Source organism: Pieris napi, chromosome 11 (genome assembly GCF_905475465.1).
Source record: "Pieris napi chromosome 11, ilPieNapi1.2, whole genome shotgun sequence".
Lineage (NCBI taxonomy): Eukaryota > Metazoa > Arthropoda > Insecta > Lepidoptera > Pieridae > Pieris > Pieris napi.
The window spans coordinates 11256472-11276777 of NC_062244.1; the positions used below are offsets into that span (position 1 = coordinate 11256472).

A 20306-nucleotide genomic window follows, 5' to 3' on the forward strand; every position below is an offset into this window, starting at 1 on the left:
GAAGGCTCGCAAGTGCGTTGCCGGCCTTTTAAGAAGTGGTTTCTATGTATTGTTTTGTATGTGATATAAATTTAAGCTTTTTTGTTAAATAAATAAAATACTTCATTTACTTTTGAAATTGGTCGGCGACAGAGGGTGATATTATGCCTTGAAATAATGAAAAAAAATATAAGCATCAAAATATGTATATTAAAAAAAATTTTTTAGCATCTCTTGGGCTACATCTTTAAAGAGGTTTATTTTATGTAAAGGCCTAATACACGAAACGGCTACACCAGCCATAAAACCAACACAAAATAGCAAATTTACATTTTGGGCGAGTTTAACATTTTTCAGGCCAATTCTCACGCGACTCCCCACAGAGTTAGTTAATCTCCGCTCATTTATAACACGAGAAGTGTGTGTCTTAATTAATATAATTAATAGTTATTATACCTATTAAAGTTATACTATATCAAGAATTGCTTTTATTTATTATACAATAAATAAAAATAAATCAGTGGCGCTACAACTTTCTTAGGTCTGGGCCTCAGATTTATGTATCTGTTTCATGATCATTTGTCAATAAAATAGGCAAGCAGGTGATCAGCCTCTTGTGTCTGACACACGCCGACGACTTTTAGACACTGAAGTCACTCTGCTTTTATTTATTATAAAAATATTAACAAGAAACATTGCGTTAAAAATGGGCTTGGGCAGAATTCAATTCGTTAAGTTAACAAAGACATTACTTCATTAACTGGCTAGTAAACATTAAAAATGGGCACTAATTTTCAAAATACACTTCTGGGTTGAAACACATGTTCAATAAGATCTTGTCATGTCATAGAATGGTATGCGAAAGTTTATGCAGACTATTAAAATACGGAAAGTCGCATATCTCGGAAGCATTTTGGGCCATCATCGCCACGACTTGTTGCAGCGTATAATGATGGGAAAAAGTCGTGGTTGCGGAACGTACGAGAGTGGGCCAGCATCACATCTGTGAAGCTGTTTAGACTAACACAAGATATCCAGCAATTCAAGTTTTAACAGCCACATTTTAGCAATAAAGTGGCACTAGAAGAAGAAGAAAAGGGCAAAATATCAAGCTATTTGTGGCTAGAATTCATTTTCATCATGCATGTGTGTGTGCACACCCAACACACCCACACTTTTACACCATCACATCATCATAATAATTATAATCTAATTTCGTTTCGTAAATGTTTGAACCTTTTTGTATATATTATGTATTCCATCTTTGGCTAAATCTTTAGTATAATTGATTTTTGTTATATATAATTTTTGTTAGCTGTGGGTTTACGAAATAAGTACAACTAAGCTTTTATATAATATAGTAATAAAAGCCCTTTTAATTTCCAATCATTACAAAAGTAGAATATACAGCTTGAATTTGTTGTATAAATTTTCCCTTGTTATCCTAATATCCTAGGTTTCTACAGAACTATTAATCTAAACCCCTATCAAGAAGGCCTCCTTCAGCTTTTCCAAGTATCTCTGTCCATGGCTTTCTTTCTCCATTCGCTTCCTATTAACGCTTCTATTTCTTTTTATCTTCTTTTGAGGCGTCTTCATCTCCTGCTTCCCCTTGGGCGTTTTTTTTTTTTAATTTTTTTCGTTTTCCCGATAATTCCCCGACTATGTAGTCGTCGGAGGTGTTAAAGAGCTTACATAAATGGTATTACCCGAATATTTACTTTCTATTACTATATTACTATATTACTGTATTACTATTTCTACTACTACCTATTTCTTTTGACAACCCCCTGCATGACCCTCACAGCAAATCCCAAAAAGATGCCCCTCCACCTAACATTGAGCATTATTGGCCCCCCCCCCCCATACCCATTGGGCCTTGGAAAGGACGTAAAATCTGTCTCGAATATAGCAAAGAGATAAAACTATATTCCACCAAAATTATGACACTTTATAAAGCTCTATATTTTTCAGCACACGACCTTATGAATATATGAATCATTTCCTCTGATTAATACGCAAAGTTCGTGACGATGCCTCTTTGGCGTGAACTTATTTACACCTGCGTAAGTAATTTATGTTTTCATAAAATTACAATATTTGTCCTACGTATTAATAAAAAATATTATTAGTTGACATAACTTAAATATATGCAGCTGTGTTACTTGTATTTTGCGATGATATTTTAAATGTTATCATGCTCACATATTTTATGAAATATCAGTTATAACACAAAATATCTATTCTAGTAAAAAGATTTTGCTTAATTGTAACGAATAAATCCTAAATAAATTTAAGAAATTCTTTTACCATTGCGATGCCACATTATTCCTGAGTAGTATATACTTACATATAGCAGTATATAAATATATAATAAACATAATATTTAAAGTTGTATTTTACAAATAAAATTGGGAAAGCGTTATTAAGGTATTTTAACTGTTAGAAGTACATACGCTCACATATTGACAATAATAATGATATAGATACGTGTCTTTTATATAAAATGTTTATATAAGAAAACCGGTGGCGCTACAACCTTTTTAGGTCTCAGATTTCTGTATTTGTTTAATTTAATTTTCCTAATAGGCAATTAAGTGATCAGCCTTCTGAACCATGCCGTTGACTTTGAGTCAAAGCATGCCGGTTTCCTCACGATGTTTTCGTTCACCGTTAAACGGGTGTTAAACGCGCACATAGAAAGTCCATTCGCGCAGTGTTCAAACCTACGACCACAAGGATGAGAGTCGCATGCGGAAGGCACTAGACACTCAATAAATATTTTAAATTCTCAAATGTTGTATACAATTAAACGTATTAAGAGCTTACTGCTTAATAAAAATTATGTAACAACTAACTCAAGCCTATAGTATTGTCTTTTATTGACATAACCTTTACACATTTAAAGAAAACAATTTTTATACCGGATTGAAGTTATGTTTTATTATAAATTTACAATTATTATACATAATTTTAAATTTAACCGACATTTCGCGTACTTTACAGCGTGCGTGGTCACGGTGAATAGAGGACACCGTGAGCCATTTCTGCCAAAACCCTCCATCTTTTAGTCATAATACATAACTTCAATCCGGTAAAAAAATTGTTTTCTTTAACTCAAGCCTGTAAATTGCATTCTTAACCACAAAAATAATTTACTTACAAAACTAAATTCAAAGGAGCTTGTGAACTGTGTTATTTATAACGCGAGTGCGAAACTTTCAATTGTGTTACAAGTAAATAAATAAAGGTCTAAGTTACTCAATTCCGGAGTTCTGTGGATTGATAGCGTCTGAAATTTGAACCCCTCGAGTATTTTATTTATTATTTAAACTGCAGGGCTATATGCACTATGGGGCCGTTCAAGTATCACGTAAGCAGACATACGGATATTTATCCCCCAATTATCAGCTTCTTCATATCAAAAGTAAGCAAAGCTCTTTCAAATAATAGTTCATAAACGTATTACTTTTTTAGGAATCCTCGAAAATGCATTTCGTTTTCAAGCATAGACAATGTGTGTTATACAGGGTGGCCAAAAAGTCGTGGATCAAACGCAAGTAGGGGATAGATGAGGTAATCAGCTGCAAAAATTGTTCTACGGGAGGTCCCTAAGCTCAACCCCTGCAGAGTTATAATTCATTTTACGTTTTTATAAGAAAATTGACTTTTTTTACTTATTCCTATTAAAGTTCGAAAAAAATCTACATTCTGTACCATTTTTCATAATATTCACTAGATTGGTACTGATGACTCCTCGCGTTAGACATGCTATTTATAGTTGTTAATAGAGTGTATTGAAGATAATATTAAGTTATACGATATAAAAATTTCTCTAATCATTACTTTTTGGTTACTTTATAAAAAAATACTCTACCGAAAAGTGAGCCTGTATTACACGTTTTGGCGCATTAAATAGGGATACTGAAAAGGTCTTACACATGGCCATGAGTGGCTCTAATATCTTTTTTTACACATGGTAATATGTGTAAAAAAGTAAATAATTACTGTTAAAAATTTTTTATCACCAAATAAGAAAATCAAAGACCGAAAATTTTTATACGTTCATAAGTTACGTAATTTTTATTTCCAGCTCAAAGATCAGCTTTTATCGCTGTCTTGCAGATATGGAAAGCGATTAATGAAGGAGTCATATTACGAGTGCATACAACGCAATGAGAATCTCGAGATTCTCTCTATGGGATTATAAAGAGAGGATTCTCTCGAAGATTGTCCAAGGATTATAATCTATCCACTTTATCTAACCCGGGAGAGACCAATAATACGTCAATCTACTTTTCCAAAGCCTTCAGGGATTTCCATAATGCCTCCAATTAATTACTTAAACGTTTGAACACTTTTAATTTAAAATCTTTTTATACTGGTACGTTAATATATCTATATGTGTGGCGGAATAGTTTACCAATTCTTAAAAGGCCGGAAACGCACTCGCAAGCACTCTGACATTGAGTGTCTATGGGCGGCGGTATGAGATGATACTTCTGCCCGTTTGTCCTCTGTTCTATAAAAAAGTGCGACGGGCAAGCTTTATGTTGAGTTTTATATTTGCGCTTGCGTACGTTGAAAGTAAACAGCGTGTGGAAATCAGGTCTTAAGGTGGAGACTTAACCCATACTCTTGTATGACGAAATCTAATTCGTTTTTGACATAAGGTTCTATTCATGTAGGTAACACAATGTACACTTATGAACGTCAAAAAAGAAATATACATTAAATGCTTCTAATTTTACATTTACTGCCAGTTCTCAAATCAAGGGCGTAGAACGGAAGAGAAGAACTGGCAATAAAGTCTCCGCCACTCTTTTTAAAGGGAGTCATACTTAGCGCTATCACGACTTGAAATACACTAAGAACTGGAAATCATGTGTCAGGCACAGAAAGCTGTAGGTAAGTCTTTCTATAAAAGAAAAAGGATCAGGGAACAGCTGCAATCAGAGGCCTTATGAAGATTTGTTCGCCACTGGATTATTATTGATATTCTGTATTCAGTTCATTAGTTCCACTTCAGTGCAAGTGTGCGATATATGTCACACATGTTACAAAATAAAATACAGTTTCTACAACACTAATACTGACGAAACCAATAATAATTATTATTATTTGATTTACTGCAAAAGTCACTTTATTCAAATGTTTTACTAGCGATGCGATTGTAATAAAAATTTAATTATAAAACTGGCCGGATGTTTCGCGTGCTTTACGGCAATATTAATGTGTATATCGCATACAAAGACATAATATGCAGTCTATATTAATAGTACATTATATAGATATATCTCAATAAAGATTTTATCAGCTATTATAAATCAGATTAAGTTCCAATACTAATAATACGAAATAGCTAATATTTCTTTTCAATATCCGAAGCTGCGATCAAATGTCTGAGCCACCTCCAAATTCTTCCACCTGTCTATCATCTTCGCTAGCTTGGCTTTTGTTAGTTTTCCCCTTTTAAAGGGCGCTCTTCTAGAAGCACGCTGGACTTTAATTCTTCGTTAATGACATTCAAAGATGCAGCACTGATTTGCATCTTTGTTTCTTGTTAAAACAGCAAAGGAGTGGAAGGAGTCTCCTTTCATCTTCCCAAGACAGTTAATATAGTAATTTAAGCGGCATCTCCTGGATAGGCGTGGCCCTCTTATAGGCCGCATAAACATCGGGTGAGGTTGCCAAACGTCTGTTTAGTTCAGTATAAAAAAAAATTCTTTGGTTCATCAGCCATTGGAATTTAGCGATTTTAGGAGTGTGTTACTACATTTGTTGTATTTGTTAAGCTTTGTCCTACGCTGTTTTTCCATCTGTATTAAATTTTCAACCTAAGAATAGAACGCCCCATAGCCTTTTGAAACCCTCCAATTTTCGAACAACTATGTGTCCATAACAGTTATTTTAATACTAAGCTTAAGGTTCTTGTGTTATTGTTTTTGGACTATATGGATCTTAGCAAACAAGTTTTTTTTCAAATATCGAACACAGCTGCCTTCTTACCTTCATAATTGATAGGTACATTTCCCAACCTCAGTAAAAGTAATGTCAGATAAGGATAAATATTTTAGTACCCTCCATTACTAAGGCCTCAAATCGATTTTACTGCCTTAAAAACATCTCCCGAGTAACCTAATTTTGCTAACGAATTCCTTAAGGAAAAGCTTGCTGTTGTTATTTAAAATATTACGTATAGAAAATAAATATGGCATTACAACTTCTTTTCACCAATTCCCCATTGTTGGTTTTTCACTGAGTGCGAGTGTCAAGCTCTTTCTTACTAAGATGTAAATATGAAGTATTAGCTTATATATTAAGAAATGAAGCCTTAGCAATCGCTGCGAAAACTATTGATGATAGAACAAAAAAAATTTTTACACTATATTCAAGTACATATTTTTTCTAACAAAAATGTTTGAAAAAAAAAATGTCCACCCGTGCGAAGCCGGCACGGGCCGCTAGTATGTAATAAAAACTATTAGGTAAAGATATGTCCAAAGATGGGTCCAAAGATGGGTCAATTCTATATATAAAATAAATCGTTCGTTTGCCTCGCTAAAACTCATTTGGCTTATTATGATCTTGAAATATTGATGGAAGTTCAGGGAAGGTTTAAACGATGAGAAACGTAGATAAATAATAAGCAAAGAAAAATACGTCTTTTTAGAAATAAAAAAATGTCTCTTGGTTGTCATATACTTATGACCTTCAGAAATTTTTGTTTGATGCTGTAGTATGAGGTCTGATCTCTTTGGTCTGTTATTAAAAAATGTATTAAGTTTTGACTTAAATATATACGTATGTAGGTAGGTGATTCTGTGTTCACCGGGTCATTTATTACATATTATATATATATCTAAAAAGGTTCAAATATTCAAGGAAAAAAAATCTATTAAAATAAATTAAATACTCGTACATTTAACTAAGTATACCTAATTCGGGTGTGTTGTGTGTGCTATGGATATTCTTAATAAATATGTCGTAGAAGTATAAAGAAAGGTTCGGCGTAACTGTCTCAATCAGTTTATCTCTAGGAAAATCGGTGATAGTCCTTCGTCGACACGTACTCGATTTTTCGGCCTGGTATGCCGATTTTCTCACGATATGTCAATTGTGTGATAAAAAGAAATAGTGGCGCGCACTTAACTCTTAAAGATTATTTATTATTCTTCAGGCAGGTTGTAAGTATAATGTAATATTGTGTTTTTACACGCTTTATATTAGCTTCACCTGTATGTATGTATGTAACCGACTCCTTCGGACTCGATTTTGACCCACTTTAAAGGGACAGATTTTATTCAAATTTTGCGCACCTGTCAAAGATCGATGACAATGCAATAATCCGAAAAAAAAATTTAACTAAAAAATTAAAAATAAATAATAGTTAAAAAAACTAATAAACACGCTTTTAAAGCACATCAAACTAAAAAGTGAAAAATAATTCCTAATTTAGGCTGAAAATGGTAATGAACAAAAAATACTGGTATTACTGTGAAAAAGCATGGGGCGCTCTGTGCCATACTTCTTCGTCTATAGATGAATAAAAGATAGCGTGTTTTTTAGTTTTTTTAAACTTTTATTTTTTTAATTCGTTCCTTATGCCCGACGAGGTGTAATGCAGTTACAGACATTATGTACAATTGGCAATTCAAAGAATGGTAGAGAGTTTCTTGCCAGTTCTTGTCGTTCTGCGTCCATGATTCAAGAACTGGCTGTAATAATATACTTAGAGTCGTTAACGTTCATACGGGAACAAAAGTAGCCTATATTATAAACGATAGTAATTAGCAGTAAATATTTAATTTTCTTCTCAACTCCAGGCAAATTCATCGTGATATTAAAAAGTATTTTTAGGTGTAATTAAAACATCGCCTTCCTAATTTATTGTTCTAAAAACGTGCCCGTAATGTCAGTGAAAATTATATTTTCCTTTGGCCTTTTAATTAACTGTTAAAATCAGCAGTTTCTATATACATTACATATACCTTTTACATAAGGTACGTAATATTTTTAGTTTCAAATTAATATTTGTTTTCTAGTATTGCAATATTATCAATGTGTTTGGTTTCATAAAATATAATTCCCATATAAATTTACGCAAGTATTAAAAATTCAATTTCTTTAACTTTCATTAATTGATTACACTCGAGATTTCAAATGCATTTGCAGTCTATTTTTTTTAAATATTTATTTGCGAAAAGAAATACTGTATTATACACAATAAAAGGACATTTATTTAAAAGGACAGTCCAGAGGCCCCCCACTAGGATTCCCTGTGTCGTGGGTAGCTGCTCTCTTCCATTTGACATGTTAACGGTACTTGATAAATGACTACATAACACTTACATTTTATTACAACTATTGTTCACCATAAGAATATTTTATGTTTCAACATAGGACAGATTAAATTTAATTCATTTAAAAATTGATAACCTTTTTAATTGGTACAATAATGATGAATACAAAGCGTGACCTTTCTTTTTAATAGAGCTTCTAATCCATTTCTAATAGCTTTCTAATGAGGGAAAGGGTAAAATTAATTGCTTTGAGCTTGGCCAATTAAAAGCTAAACAAAACATCATAACTGTAGATAACCCTAATTATGTATATAGCTTTCACCGTCGACGGCACTTGGCAGGGGTGGATTTACCAGCAGGCTGAGTAGGCTGATATTTGGGAACCAAATATTTTTTACCACCTCATAGAAATCAAAAACATGACGGTTTTGCATGAAGTCTGCAAATTTTGCCGATAACTTTCCCCTAGAAGTTGTCATTGTACATTCGGTGTAGCAAACTTCAATATTCTAGAGGAAAATAGCTAGTTCGCCTCAACCAGCAATCGACCTCTGTGTATTCAGCTTACACTTTGTACGATTGAAAAGAGCGAAATTGTAGAAAATGTATTTCCCTCTTACCCCTACCAACCCATACATATTACTACTACTGGTCGGAGCCTGAAAACAGGATGATTTTCGTACTCAAAAACCATAGGACTCAAAAAAATCTAGGACATGACAATTGTAGGGGCAGAGGCGGCAAAAACTTCACAGCCAATTGAAAATATGTACATGCACCGTGTACTTGAAGGGATTATTTAAGGATATATATAATTTATAATTTATAGAATAGAATTTTATTTTGAGCAGTGTTGGCTTAGTGGCTTCAGCGTGCGACTCTCATTGTGGGCTCGGTGTGGGCGGTTCGATTCTTGGCTGTGCACCAACGGACTTCCTTTCTAAGTGCGCAGTAAACATTCGCTCGGACGGTGAAGGAAAACATCGTGAGCTTGCCGTAGACCCAAGATATCGACGGCATGCGTCAGGCACAGGACGCTGATCACCTACTTGCCTATTAGATTGACAAATGATTCTGAAACAGATACAGAAATCTGAGGCCCAGACCTAAAAAGGTTGTAGCGACATTGATTTTTTTATATAGAATTTTACATAAATTAAACAAAGAAATGCATTTTTCTTACACTGGGAATCGAAGTAGATAAAAAAACAATCACTTTAATGGTATCAATCGATAGTCGAATATCACAAATTGGTTTGCGCAGTATTTTCAGAAAACTTATGTATACTTATGGACAAGGCAGGTCCGAATTGAATTAATTACACCAAATTCCTTTCCCAAAACAATGAAACTGCGGTCAACGACACCTGCCAAGCTATTAATTACAACCCTTGATTGTTTTCTAAAATCAAATACTCAATTTTATATAGAAAAATTTAATTCAAAAGGTTTGGAAGCGATAGAAAACTAAAGGCGTTAAATATGTCATAAATACGTCTCAGGTAACCATTCTCCCTTAAAAAATAATATAAATAAAAAACAAATCAGTGGCTCTACAAACTTTTTAGGTCTGGGCCTCAGATTTCTGTATCTGTTTCATGATCATTTCTCAATCTAATAGGCAAGTAGGTTTGGATCTAAGGCAAGCCGGTTTTCTCACGATGTTTTCCTTTACCGTTCGAGCAAATGTTAAATGCGCACATAGAAAATCCATTTGTGCACATCAGGGTATCGAACCTACGATGATGAGTCAGGGATGAGAGTCGCACGCTAAAGCCACTAGGCCAACACTGCTATCTCCCTTTATCTAACTTTTTTTTTCTCCAGTTTCAACATAGGAACAATACATAATATTCTGTATAAAAACGTACACAAAATCTTAAATCATCTCAATCTTTATCAGTTTGCATCGACTGCCAACAGACAAAGATTGACAGAGAGCTATTTGTTCTGACAATTGTCACGTCAAGAGTTAGTGCGTAACAATGTACTGTGCATTGAGCCTAACTATTAAGTGCGTGTTACGAAACGTTGTTGCAGTTGAAAAAACCTTTTCTATGACAGTCAGTTTCATTTGGTTATGCTTTGAAAGATCGAATATTATTAAAAGGCAAATATGGATGCTTTTTAGAAACATTTGAATCATAATTTTATATTAAATTTTTTTATCTTCAAAAATTCTTTCACTTTAGTTTATGTAACTTTTAAAGGTTTTGCACATTTCTAATCATATAATTCAGTAGGTACATTAATATTTGTATTAAACACAAGACACAGGGAGCATTTCTAAAATGTTTAACATCTTTTGTCTACCCAGATCTACGCACGCGTCAGTTTTATAATATCTCGCTCAACCCAACTCGTTTGTATTATACAAGTATTCTTTTATATGTATATAAAAATTTTTACTTAAATTAATAACTAACCTGTGATTGCCCACAGCTCCTTTAGGCATTCGTCCCGCGAACGTTGTATAGCTGACCGTTTCACCACCTCAGGTCCTGACTCCAAGTACTCAAACAGCACAGCACCAAGAAGAACGTATATAATAACCAAAATAACTAAGCCAATTTGCGAACACGCAGCTTTCAAACAGCCTTTTCCCGCGCGGCGTAAAAAATTTGGTCTTTCCTGTCCATCTAACGATACTTCTGAAGACATTATTGCTTATTATTTACACTAAACGCACCATAATTATTTAGGTTGCTTCACTTATTCGATATAAGATTGTATCTTATCATTTTAAAATTAAATATTCAACAGTTTCTAAATACTGCATGGTCAGAAAGCCCTAATATATTTTATTTGAAAGTAAATCTGAAGATATTCTTTTTATAGATCAACTTGATATATAATATTCACAACTTTAATAGATACCGTTACGGTATTAAATTATTTCCATTCCACTAAACATCGAAAACTTCTCGACGTTGGAAAGTACGCACAACCACCCTCCATTAACGATGGGGAAGTACTGACGTTTTCACGTTTAGGCTTTAGCTGTTCTCAGTTTTCCTACACGGCCTAAACTTCAACACGCCAGCGCGGTTTGGTCAGCAATTATTTGATGATAGGAATGTAAATAGTAATATAATATATTGTAGTAAAATAATAAAGATTACTAAAGCATTCAAATAGGACAAAATATGTATATCGGGTAATTCACTCAGAAAAGTTGATGTTGAGTTGTGTGAAATTATTTAAATAAAATATATATTCCTAAAATTACTTTCTACAAACGTTCCCTCTATAAAATATAAGAGTGGATTGCAAAGTAAATGATACAATAACAAAAGACAATGACATCATTAAAAATTCCTTACCCTTCGTAAAGTAAAAAGCTTGGCAATGATGAAGGGTGAAGACTGACCCTTGTCTAGAATTAGACGCCGGCGGCAAATGCTCATATAAATATAGCCTTATATTATAAATTTACGTTTGTTTAAATGCGAAAAATACATTAAATTTAATTATTTTTTAATAAACCACAAGAGCTCAATCTTCTGTATGTAACCAAGAATTACTTTCATCGAAATTTACGATAGCTTGGTCTGACTGAATAATTGGATAATAATCAATTTTAACAGTAATATGTAGGTATACCCAAAGACAATTAAGATTTTAGGTAATGTACGACCCGTTAAATACTGAAATTAGGTACCGTATTGATGACCTTTGTAGTTTACGTAAAGAACGATAGATGACACTATACTAAACATAAATATATTTTTTTAAAACATTTGTTTATTTTTAACTGTATCTTGTGCCAAAAACGATATTCTTATTAAAATAATTTTTAAGTTCAACTGTTAATAACTTCGACATTTATATGTGTTGTCATATGACAATTGACGGCTTAGTTTGAAATTGACGTGGTTGACAGTTGAAACCGGACGGCGGGACACGCTTCGTATTGTAGGCTCCGTGCCTCCGTATTTATTTTAAATCTTAATATTTTGAATAAAAAATACGCTCGAATATTATTCATTTGAGTTTTCCTCCAAATTAAATTGTAAATTAGTCAAGAAACAATACCAATATGAGTACCATATTAGAAAAAATTGCTGGGATAGAGTCTGAGGTAAGTGAAATAGGTTATGCCTTTCTAGAAGTTTTAGATGAGAAATACAATTTTAAAATCTTACATTATATCAAATTTATTTTATTAGATTATTTAATGTTATAATAAATAAATATCTTCTCAATTGCATGTTCAAGTAAAGACAAAAAATAACATCTTTAAAATACCTTTCAGATGGCTAGAACCCAGAAAAATAAAGCCACAGCTCTTCATTTAGGTATTTTAAAAGCTAGATTAGCTAAGCTTAGACGTGAATTGATCACCCCAAAAGGTGGCGCTAGTGCAACTGGAGAGGGTAAGTTTGTAAATGTCATACATAAGTTTCTTCTCATTAAATTAAACCAAGACTTAATTTCTATACAGCATGAGCTCTTAATATAAACTAAATGGACTGATTCATACATCATTACATAATTTTCTGGCATTTTAGAAGTATAAATAGCCTAAGCTATTAACCCTATATTAGCCTAATATTTATATAATTATAGGTTTTGATGTTGCCAAAACTGGTGATGCTCGTATAGGCTTTGTGGGTTTTCCGTCAGTGGGAAAATCAACATTATTGTCCAACTTGGCTGGTGTGTATTCTGAAGTAGCAGCATATGAGTTCACCACCTTAACAACAGTTCCTGGTTGTATTAAATATAAAGGGGCAAAAATACAGGTGATTTATATTATTATTTATCTAAATCTTGCGATGGAATTTAAAGTAAAAAATATCACTTTTAAATTATAAATGGCATATTTCTGACGTTACTTCTTCTATTTTTTGTTATAGAAAATAATATTATGTCACATAAAAATACTTTCATATCATCCTTATATTTATATACAATGTGAAGCTAGCTAAGCTAATATATAATAATTAATAGGTCTACAAATAAGTGTTTAAATTTAATATTGCTATTTTATCACATACTACATGTGTTGAAACATATATGTATAGTAAAAGTTACAAAGACAAACAGTTAACAATTTCAAAACAATTTTCAGCTTCTTGACTTGCCTGGTATTATTGAAGGTGCTAAGGATGGTAAAGGTCGTGGTCGGCAAGTAATTGCTGTTGCCCGTACATGCAGTCTCGTATTTATTGTACTAGATGTATTGAAACCACTACAACACAAAAAGCTGTTAGAACATGAGTTAGAAGGTTTTGGGCTGCGGTTAAACAAGCAACCACCTAATATATACTTTAGAAAGAAAGATAAAGGTGGCATCAATTTGAATACTACTGTAAGTATCAAATTGCAATAAGGTGGTGTAAAGTATATTCATAAATGAATAACTAAATATCTTAGCAAATTTTATCTTATGTAATCTGTCCAATCAGGCAATGAGAGTTATGGAATAGTATCTATTTACAAAAACTTGTATACCATTATAAGTTCTGGTCAGCCTCACGAGATTTGTTGCTGTGATTAAATCGGTCTAGTGGTCAACATTGTGTATGTTATAAATTCCAGTGCCCTCAAACTGAGTTGGATGCGGAAGCTGTAAAGACGATACTCTCTGAATATAAAATACATAATGCTGATATTACGCTAAGGTTCGATGCGACAAGTGATGATCTTATTGATGTTATTGAAGGAAATAGAATTTATGTGCCCTGTATCTACTTGTTGAATAAAATTGGTAAGCCTACTTTATTTTAAATTTGATAAATAACTATCTACTTCTATTCATCATTAATTGAGTCTTTATGGAAGGAAAGTGTATGATAATGGGCTAAGTTCCAAGCCAAAAAGTTATTAAAATACATCCAATATTGTGGCTTTGTTTATGCTTTTACCCTAAAATTGCTATTCTTGCCATATCACTAGTGGTAATTGGTCTATCTTCCTAATTTTACAATAATTTAAAAGAATATTTATGATACATAAACAAATTTCATCTTGAAAATAATTTATTTCTCACTTTTATTATTATTTATCCTTTCAGATCAGATCAGTATAGAGGAATTGGATGTTATCTACAAGATACCCCATTGTGTACCTATTTCCGCTCATCACAGATGGAACTTTGATGATTTATTGGAGAAAATGTGGGAATATTTGAAACTGATTAGGATATATACAAAACCAAAGGGCCAGTTGCCGGATTACAACTCACCTGTGGTGTTGCATGCTGATAGAACAAGTGTTGAAGATTTTTGTAATAAGCTGCATAGGTCTATTGTGAAAGAGTTTAAATAGTGAGTATTTCTTTTATAAATATGATGAAGTTCAGGGTATGCATTTAATTATATAATGATTGAATATGTATCTGCAATGTATCCTTAATCAACTTGATTGTGGGTTCTACAAGAAAAGATTGTACCAACTCTTGAGAGTTAAGAGTATTGTCCATGGGCGGTGGTATCACTTTACCTGCCTGTTTGCCCCCCGGTTCTATAAAAAAAAAATTTCTAATCTCAATTCTATTTTCAAAATATTCCCATTATTGCAATGTTAAGGCATTTATCTTCTTTATTTTTAATTAAATGTATTGGTTTTTATTAATTAAATGTATTATTATTTATTATTTAATGGTACACAATATCAACCTGCTGGCCCCCCCTGTCTTATAAAAAAGTGCCTTTGGTCAATAATTATATAACAAATGTTGCTCCTAATATCATATATAAAATCAAGAATTGTATCACATAGATTTGTAATAGCTACAAGCTTGATGTTCCTACATGTGTTACTTATTCTTCCAATGTTACTTATTCCACATATAACTTTTCAGTGCCCTGGTATGGGGTTCTTCGGTGAAGCATCAGCCGCAGAAAGTTGGTATTGAACATGTGTTAGCTGATGAAGATGTTGTCCAAATTGTGAAGAAAGTGTAATTACAGATGATGGTGCTAACACTGATGTATGCCAGTGTTTCAAAAACTAATTCCCTTCGTACATAAAAGTTAATCAGTTCAATCTGTACTGTGTAAGTACTCTTGTCTCTTTCTATCAAATTGTCTTAACGCTGTGACAAAAAGAGACAGATGAATACATATGGGAATACTTTAGTGAATATTATACAATAATACTGTTTTATTTATGGGGGTAATAATAGGGAATATAAATATGACAACGCTATGAAACAAATATTTTTAAGATCTATGCATGCCTGGTTGCTGTAATGGTGCTTTGCATTTATTGATACTAAAATTCAAAATTAAATAATTACATATTAGTATAGTAACATACGTTCAATTAGTTTTCATTGATCAAAAAAGCAAATACATATCCTTTATAGGGCTACGCATCATATAACGAAAACTAAATTTCAAATGTCTATTGAACTTAAAATGTGTCAGACTGTTATTGACACATCAAATTGTCTATATCTACATAGATATATATGGTTAAAAAAACTTGTATAATAAAAGTTATTTTATATGCATCAGAATTATTTGAGCGACAACCTGAATACAGATATCATACACTTTGTATACTTTCTTATATGTGTATAGTTGGAAGTGTACATCAGAATTAGCACCGTTAAAACGCTACATATTGTATGAAAATTTCTTTAAACAAATAAGTGAAATAAAATATTAACTAATTTTTTACATAAAAAAGAATATTCTAAAATAATTATGTGAAACTACCTAGATAGAAATTGCATGAAATCATGCAGTCGACTTTTTGTGAACTAAAAGTTACATGAAATAAGCAACCCCTGTAAGTGTTATAAGGATTGTTATTTGTAATAAAATTATTTAAACATACTCTTTTATTTATTACCTGTAATATCATGGACAATCACACAAATAATAAATAAATTGACTTAGATACGTATCTCGGATTATGTATGTACCTATAAATTCCAATGTCAATATTAAATTTTTCGTATAATAAAAATTACAGGACGGAATCATGTAATTTTTAACTTTAAAAGTTATAGAAATAAAACAGAAAACGTTACAAAATTAAGCTCACGGTATACTTAGTTATTAATAAGCATCAACTTAAAAAAAAAAGTATTTTAATCAACATATTGTATAAAAATTTAATTATATGAAGTTACAGAACACCAATCTGAAGAGATAAGTTATTTCGGGATATTCATAATTATTATGGTTTCTATTTCCAAATTTAGTCTATCGTAGTTAAAATAATTTCCACGAGATGGCGTTGTAATTCAATAATTTAGGGATGTGTTTAAACTATCATTATCGCTGTTTTAATAGAAAATATTAGTTTAAAACTAAATATCATAATATTTCATAACTTTTTAAAACTTAATGATACAATTATTTTTCTGAAATTTATAAAAAAATCCAAAGTGTCAACTAGCAGTTGTGACTTGTGATAATAAGTCATATGTCATTTAACAGCTGTTTTATGTTTATTGTATAAATATTGTACCCAGTTTGTGTTTTTGTTAAAAAAATATTATAACAATAATTATTAATTAATTAATACAGAAATTTTAAAGTTTCTGTGTGTAATAATTAACGTTTCTGTTTATTGTAAGAATGGAGGTTATAATTTCAAAGTATTAACCGTCCAAGTTTTCGGCGTTATACTATACAAGTTAGGATAAAATGGCAATGTTTCAGAATCTATCAGCAACTCAGGTATGTACTAAAAGTAATATATAGACCTTAAATTATTTGAATTAGGTTTTTGATAATAAACTTTAGGCTGAGAGGTTATGTTTTGACCGCGAATTAAAAAACCTAAATATCCTACCGTTTTCTGCATAGATATCATATTTTAATTTGGCCAGAATCTGCCTGGTGGACTACTGCCCTTTTATTATGACCTACTTTGCTGGACAATACACGTAATAACGCGTCTTCGTAAATCGTGTAGGTATTACTATAAATGCATATTTTTCCTAGTTCGGCGACTAAATAACTCGTACTTAAATGTGTTTATTTCAGAAGTTACAAGCGGCCGTACATAAAGACGTAAGAGGTATTTGTACTGAAGCCTGCCACTTTCTAGGCTTGGAAATCACAAAACCAGCAATCGAAGTGATCGCGGAGCTAGTTTTTAAGAAATGCCGTGTATATGGATCAGATTTAGAGGCATTCGCTAAGTAAACTATACATATCATAAAAGTAATTTAAAAAATTAAACCGACTTGTCAACTGAAAAAGAAAAAATATTAACAGAAATGCGTGGATTGGATCTCAAAAACTACTGAATCGATTTTCTTAAATCTTAGACTTTTCTTTTAGTTGTAATATACTTGATTTAAATCGTTACCGATTTGAACAACAATACATACAAGTCAGAGAACTTGCTTTTAGTAGTTCACAATAATTGTTTTTTAGTCGTAAAATTTATAAGACTAAAAAGTGTTACGTTTTTTCGCCTAATTGTTACAAAATATTATAAAACATTCTTCTAAGTATGTTGATAGGGGAGAAGTGTTAGCCTAGCGACTCGTGTCTGTTGCGTCTATGTTTCTACCACTGTTGCAAATACACTGGTATTGATAGAAATATATAAAAAAATACAACCATACATTATTTTTATCCTCATTAGTAGATGATATGTTAGGGCTCATCTTTTAATAGTAAATAATATACACCTAGTGTTCATTGCATCTCAGGCATTCGATGGTCCTGGATTCGATTTTTAACGCAAACATTGTTCAATCAGTCTATTAAATATTGTAACTAGCTTCTGTTTCAGCGCTATAGGTCTTTGTTGACGGTGTATATTACCTGTGCTTGTATTGACTGTTTGTGCCACAATACAAATAAATTTACGCAATAGGCCGAAGCTCACTAAAATTGAGTTTTTTTTCAGACACGCAAAACGTTCAACAATTAACGCCGATGACGTCAAGTTGTTAGTTCGAAGAAATCCATCTCTGGTTCGTATACCCGAATTAAAAATAAATCTAATTACAGTCTTACCTCATATGCAATCTAGTTGGTAGGTACTATGTTAATGGTACCCAAGGGCGTCGCCAGATGGTGCGACCAGCCTAGTCTAAATCCTTTTTTAACAATATTTTGTTGTATTATTATTTTAGTTACTATGTTTACATGTTTTATTTATCATCAAGATTACTTCGAAGTTTTCATTTGACATACTTTTCTCTGCTGGCGGCACTTACCAAACATATTACAGTTTTCGTTTTACCTAGATTAAACTTATCTTCCCATGAATAAGTTCGTATAGTACAGAAAGGTGATAATGTAATATTCACGTGCGTTCCATTCGATGAAACACTAGACACGGACGCATTTAATCCAGTCCGTATTCTAAAATTAATAATCAAGCTACTTCTCTTGGACTTGAGTGTTGGCCTAGTGGCTTCAGCGTGCGACTCTCATCCCTGAGGTCGTAGGTTCGATCCCCGGCTGTGCACCAATGGACTTTCTAAGTGCGCATTTAACATTCACTCGAACGGTGAAGGTAAACATCGTGAGAAAACCAGCTTGCCCTTGACCAAAAAGTGCACTTCAGGGACACCTATTATTTTGACAGATTAGCCTATTAGATTGACATCATGAAACAGATACAAAAATCTGAGGCCCAGACCTAAAATGGTTGTAGCGCCACTGATTTATTATTTAACAACAAAAAGTTAATAACAACTGCTAAGCTTATATTATTTACGAAAGAAGTTACTACCACGTATTTTTACCTAAACACATTTACTATAAACTTCAACTGAGCGTTTCTTATTACTTCCCATGTACCACCAGCTTTAGTTATCACGAGTAATAACAAAATACCTGATAACAGACAATAATGAATCCGTTAGTGGTTATTAAAATAGCAATTTTAATTCAAATTCGATTCTGAATCACTAACTATCCGTATGATGGAGCTTGTTATTTATGCAACCGCTGTTTTCAAGGGAAAATCACATAATTGATGTTCTCGCCATGTAACCAGCATAATGACATTTTCATTCGCACACCCGAAAGTAAATAAACAGGTGTTATATCACATAATAGTTGTTTATTCCATTACATTTGGATGATGCAATACCGAGCTTATTAAAGCTCTGAATTTTTATTTTTACGTAGAGGTTTAAAAATAAGGGGTTGTATGTATTTTTGTATGCTGTATCATAAGAATATAAAAAGTTTTGTTGAGGTGGACACCCCTTATTACTTAGGGGTTTGAAAGATAGTAGCCGATTCTCAGACATTGTATTAGTTAGTTTTGTTTCAGTGTCAACAAATTTTATTGTCTATGTGTGCGGAGACACCAACATGCATAACATTGTATCTATAGACGTATGACGTGACGTACAAACCTTTTTTAATTTTGCAGAAATCACGCCTCCTCTCGCTAAGTTCCAACTGTGGAAAGGATAAACGAAGAAAAACAGTGCCAGTAGTGAAACAAGATGTATCTAAGGGTGCGTCCACATCCGGCGAATGCGCCGCGAATGTGCAGCTCGAGTCGAAGGAGTCGGACGTAGAAGATATGGTTGTCGATCAAATCGACCTCACTTTTGATTAAACGCTTTACCTAAAATTGTATTTTATTTGCACGAGTGTGACTCTTTTTTGCTAAGGGACAGGAGGCTCACCTGATGATAGCCACCCATGGACACTCAATGCCAGAGGGCTCGTGAGTGCGTTGCCGGCCTTTTAAGAATTGGTACGCTCTTGAAGGACCCTAAATCGAATTGGTTCGGGAATACTTCAGTGGGCAGCTGGTTCCACATAGTGATGGTGCGCGGCAAAAACTGGCTTAAAATCGCTCAATTGTGGAACGACGGACGACGAGGTGATACGGGTGGAATTTCGTATTCTACCTCAACAACCGATGATGGAACTCAGCTGCAGGTATTAATGCCAACAACTCCACTCGCTGTGTATATAAATATTCTTAATTTAATTTCTTATGGTTATAAAGGAAACAACGCCCAAATGATGAACTACGCACAAAACGACACCAACAATCCGTACGATGATGACATACCCTGTACCGCGTTAGCAAAGTTTCTACTGTGTAGGATACAAACAACTCAACCTT

The 20306-nt window shown here is 32.8% G+C and overlaps 3 protein-coding genes across 3 annotated transcripts in view; 2 read left to right on the plus strand and 1 right to left on the minus strand.

Moving 5' to 3' along the window:
* LOC125054012 (TWiK family of potassium channels protein 7-like) overlaps positions 1-11244 on the minus strand; it is a 105561-nt gene extending 94317 nt beyond the window's left edge. Inside the window, exon 1 of the mRNA XM_047655662.1 lies at positions 10709-11244. Within this exon, the coding sequence (XP_047511618.1) occupies positions 10709-10943 (235 nt within the window). The 5' untranslated portion in view covers positions 10944-11244. The remainder of the gene's footprint in view (positions 1-10708) is intronic.
* A 926-nt stretch (positions 11245-12170) lies between these two features.
* On the plus strand, positions 12171-16072 carry LOC125053965 (GTP-binding protein 128up). Its single transcript, XM_047655601.1, has 7 exons — positions 12171-12363; positions 12538-12658; positions 12852-13027; positions 13357-13596; positions 13827-13995; positions 14302-14554; positions 15091-16072. Exons 1-7 carry the CDS (start codon positions 12322-12324, stop codon positions 15191-15193), a joined length of 1104 nt encoding a protein of 367 aa, XP_047511557.1. The 5' UTR covers positions 12171-12321; the 3' UTR covers positions 15194-16072.
* Positions 16073-16671: 599 nt separating this feature from the next.
* LOC125053893 (centromere protein S-like) lies at positions 16672-19802 on the plus strand. The gene is made up of 4 exons (XM_047655503.1): positions 16672-16924; positions 17234-17391; positions 18111-18177; positions 19596-19802. The coding sequence occupies exons 1-4, from the start codon at positions 16892-16894 to the stop codon at positions 19785-19787; spliced, it is 450 nt and encodes a 149-aa protein (XP_047511459.1). The 5' UTR covers positions 16672-16891; the 3' UTR covers positions 19788-19802.
* The last annotated feature ends 504 nt before the right edge of the window (positions 19803-20306 follow it).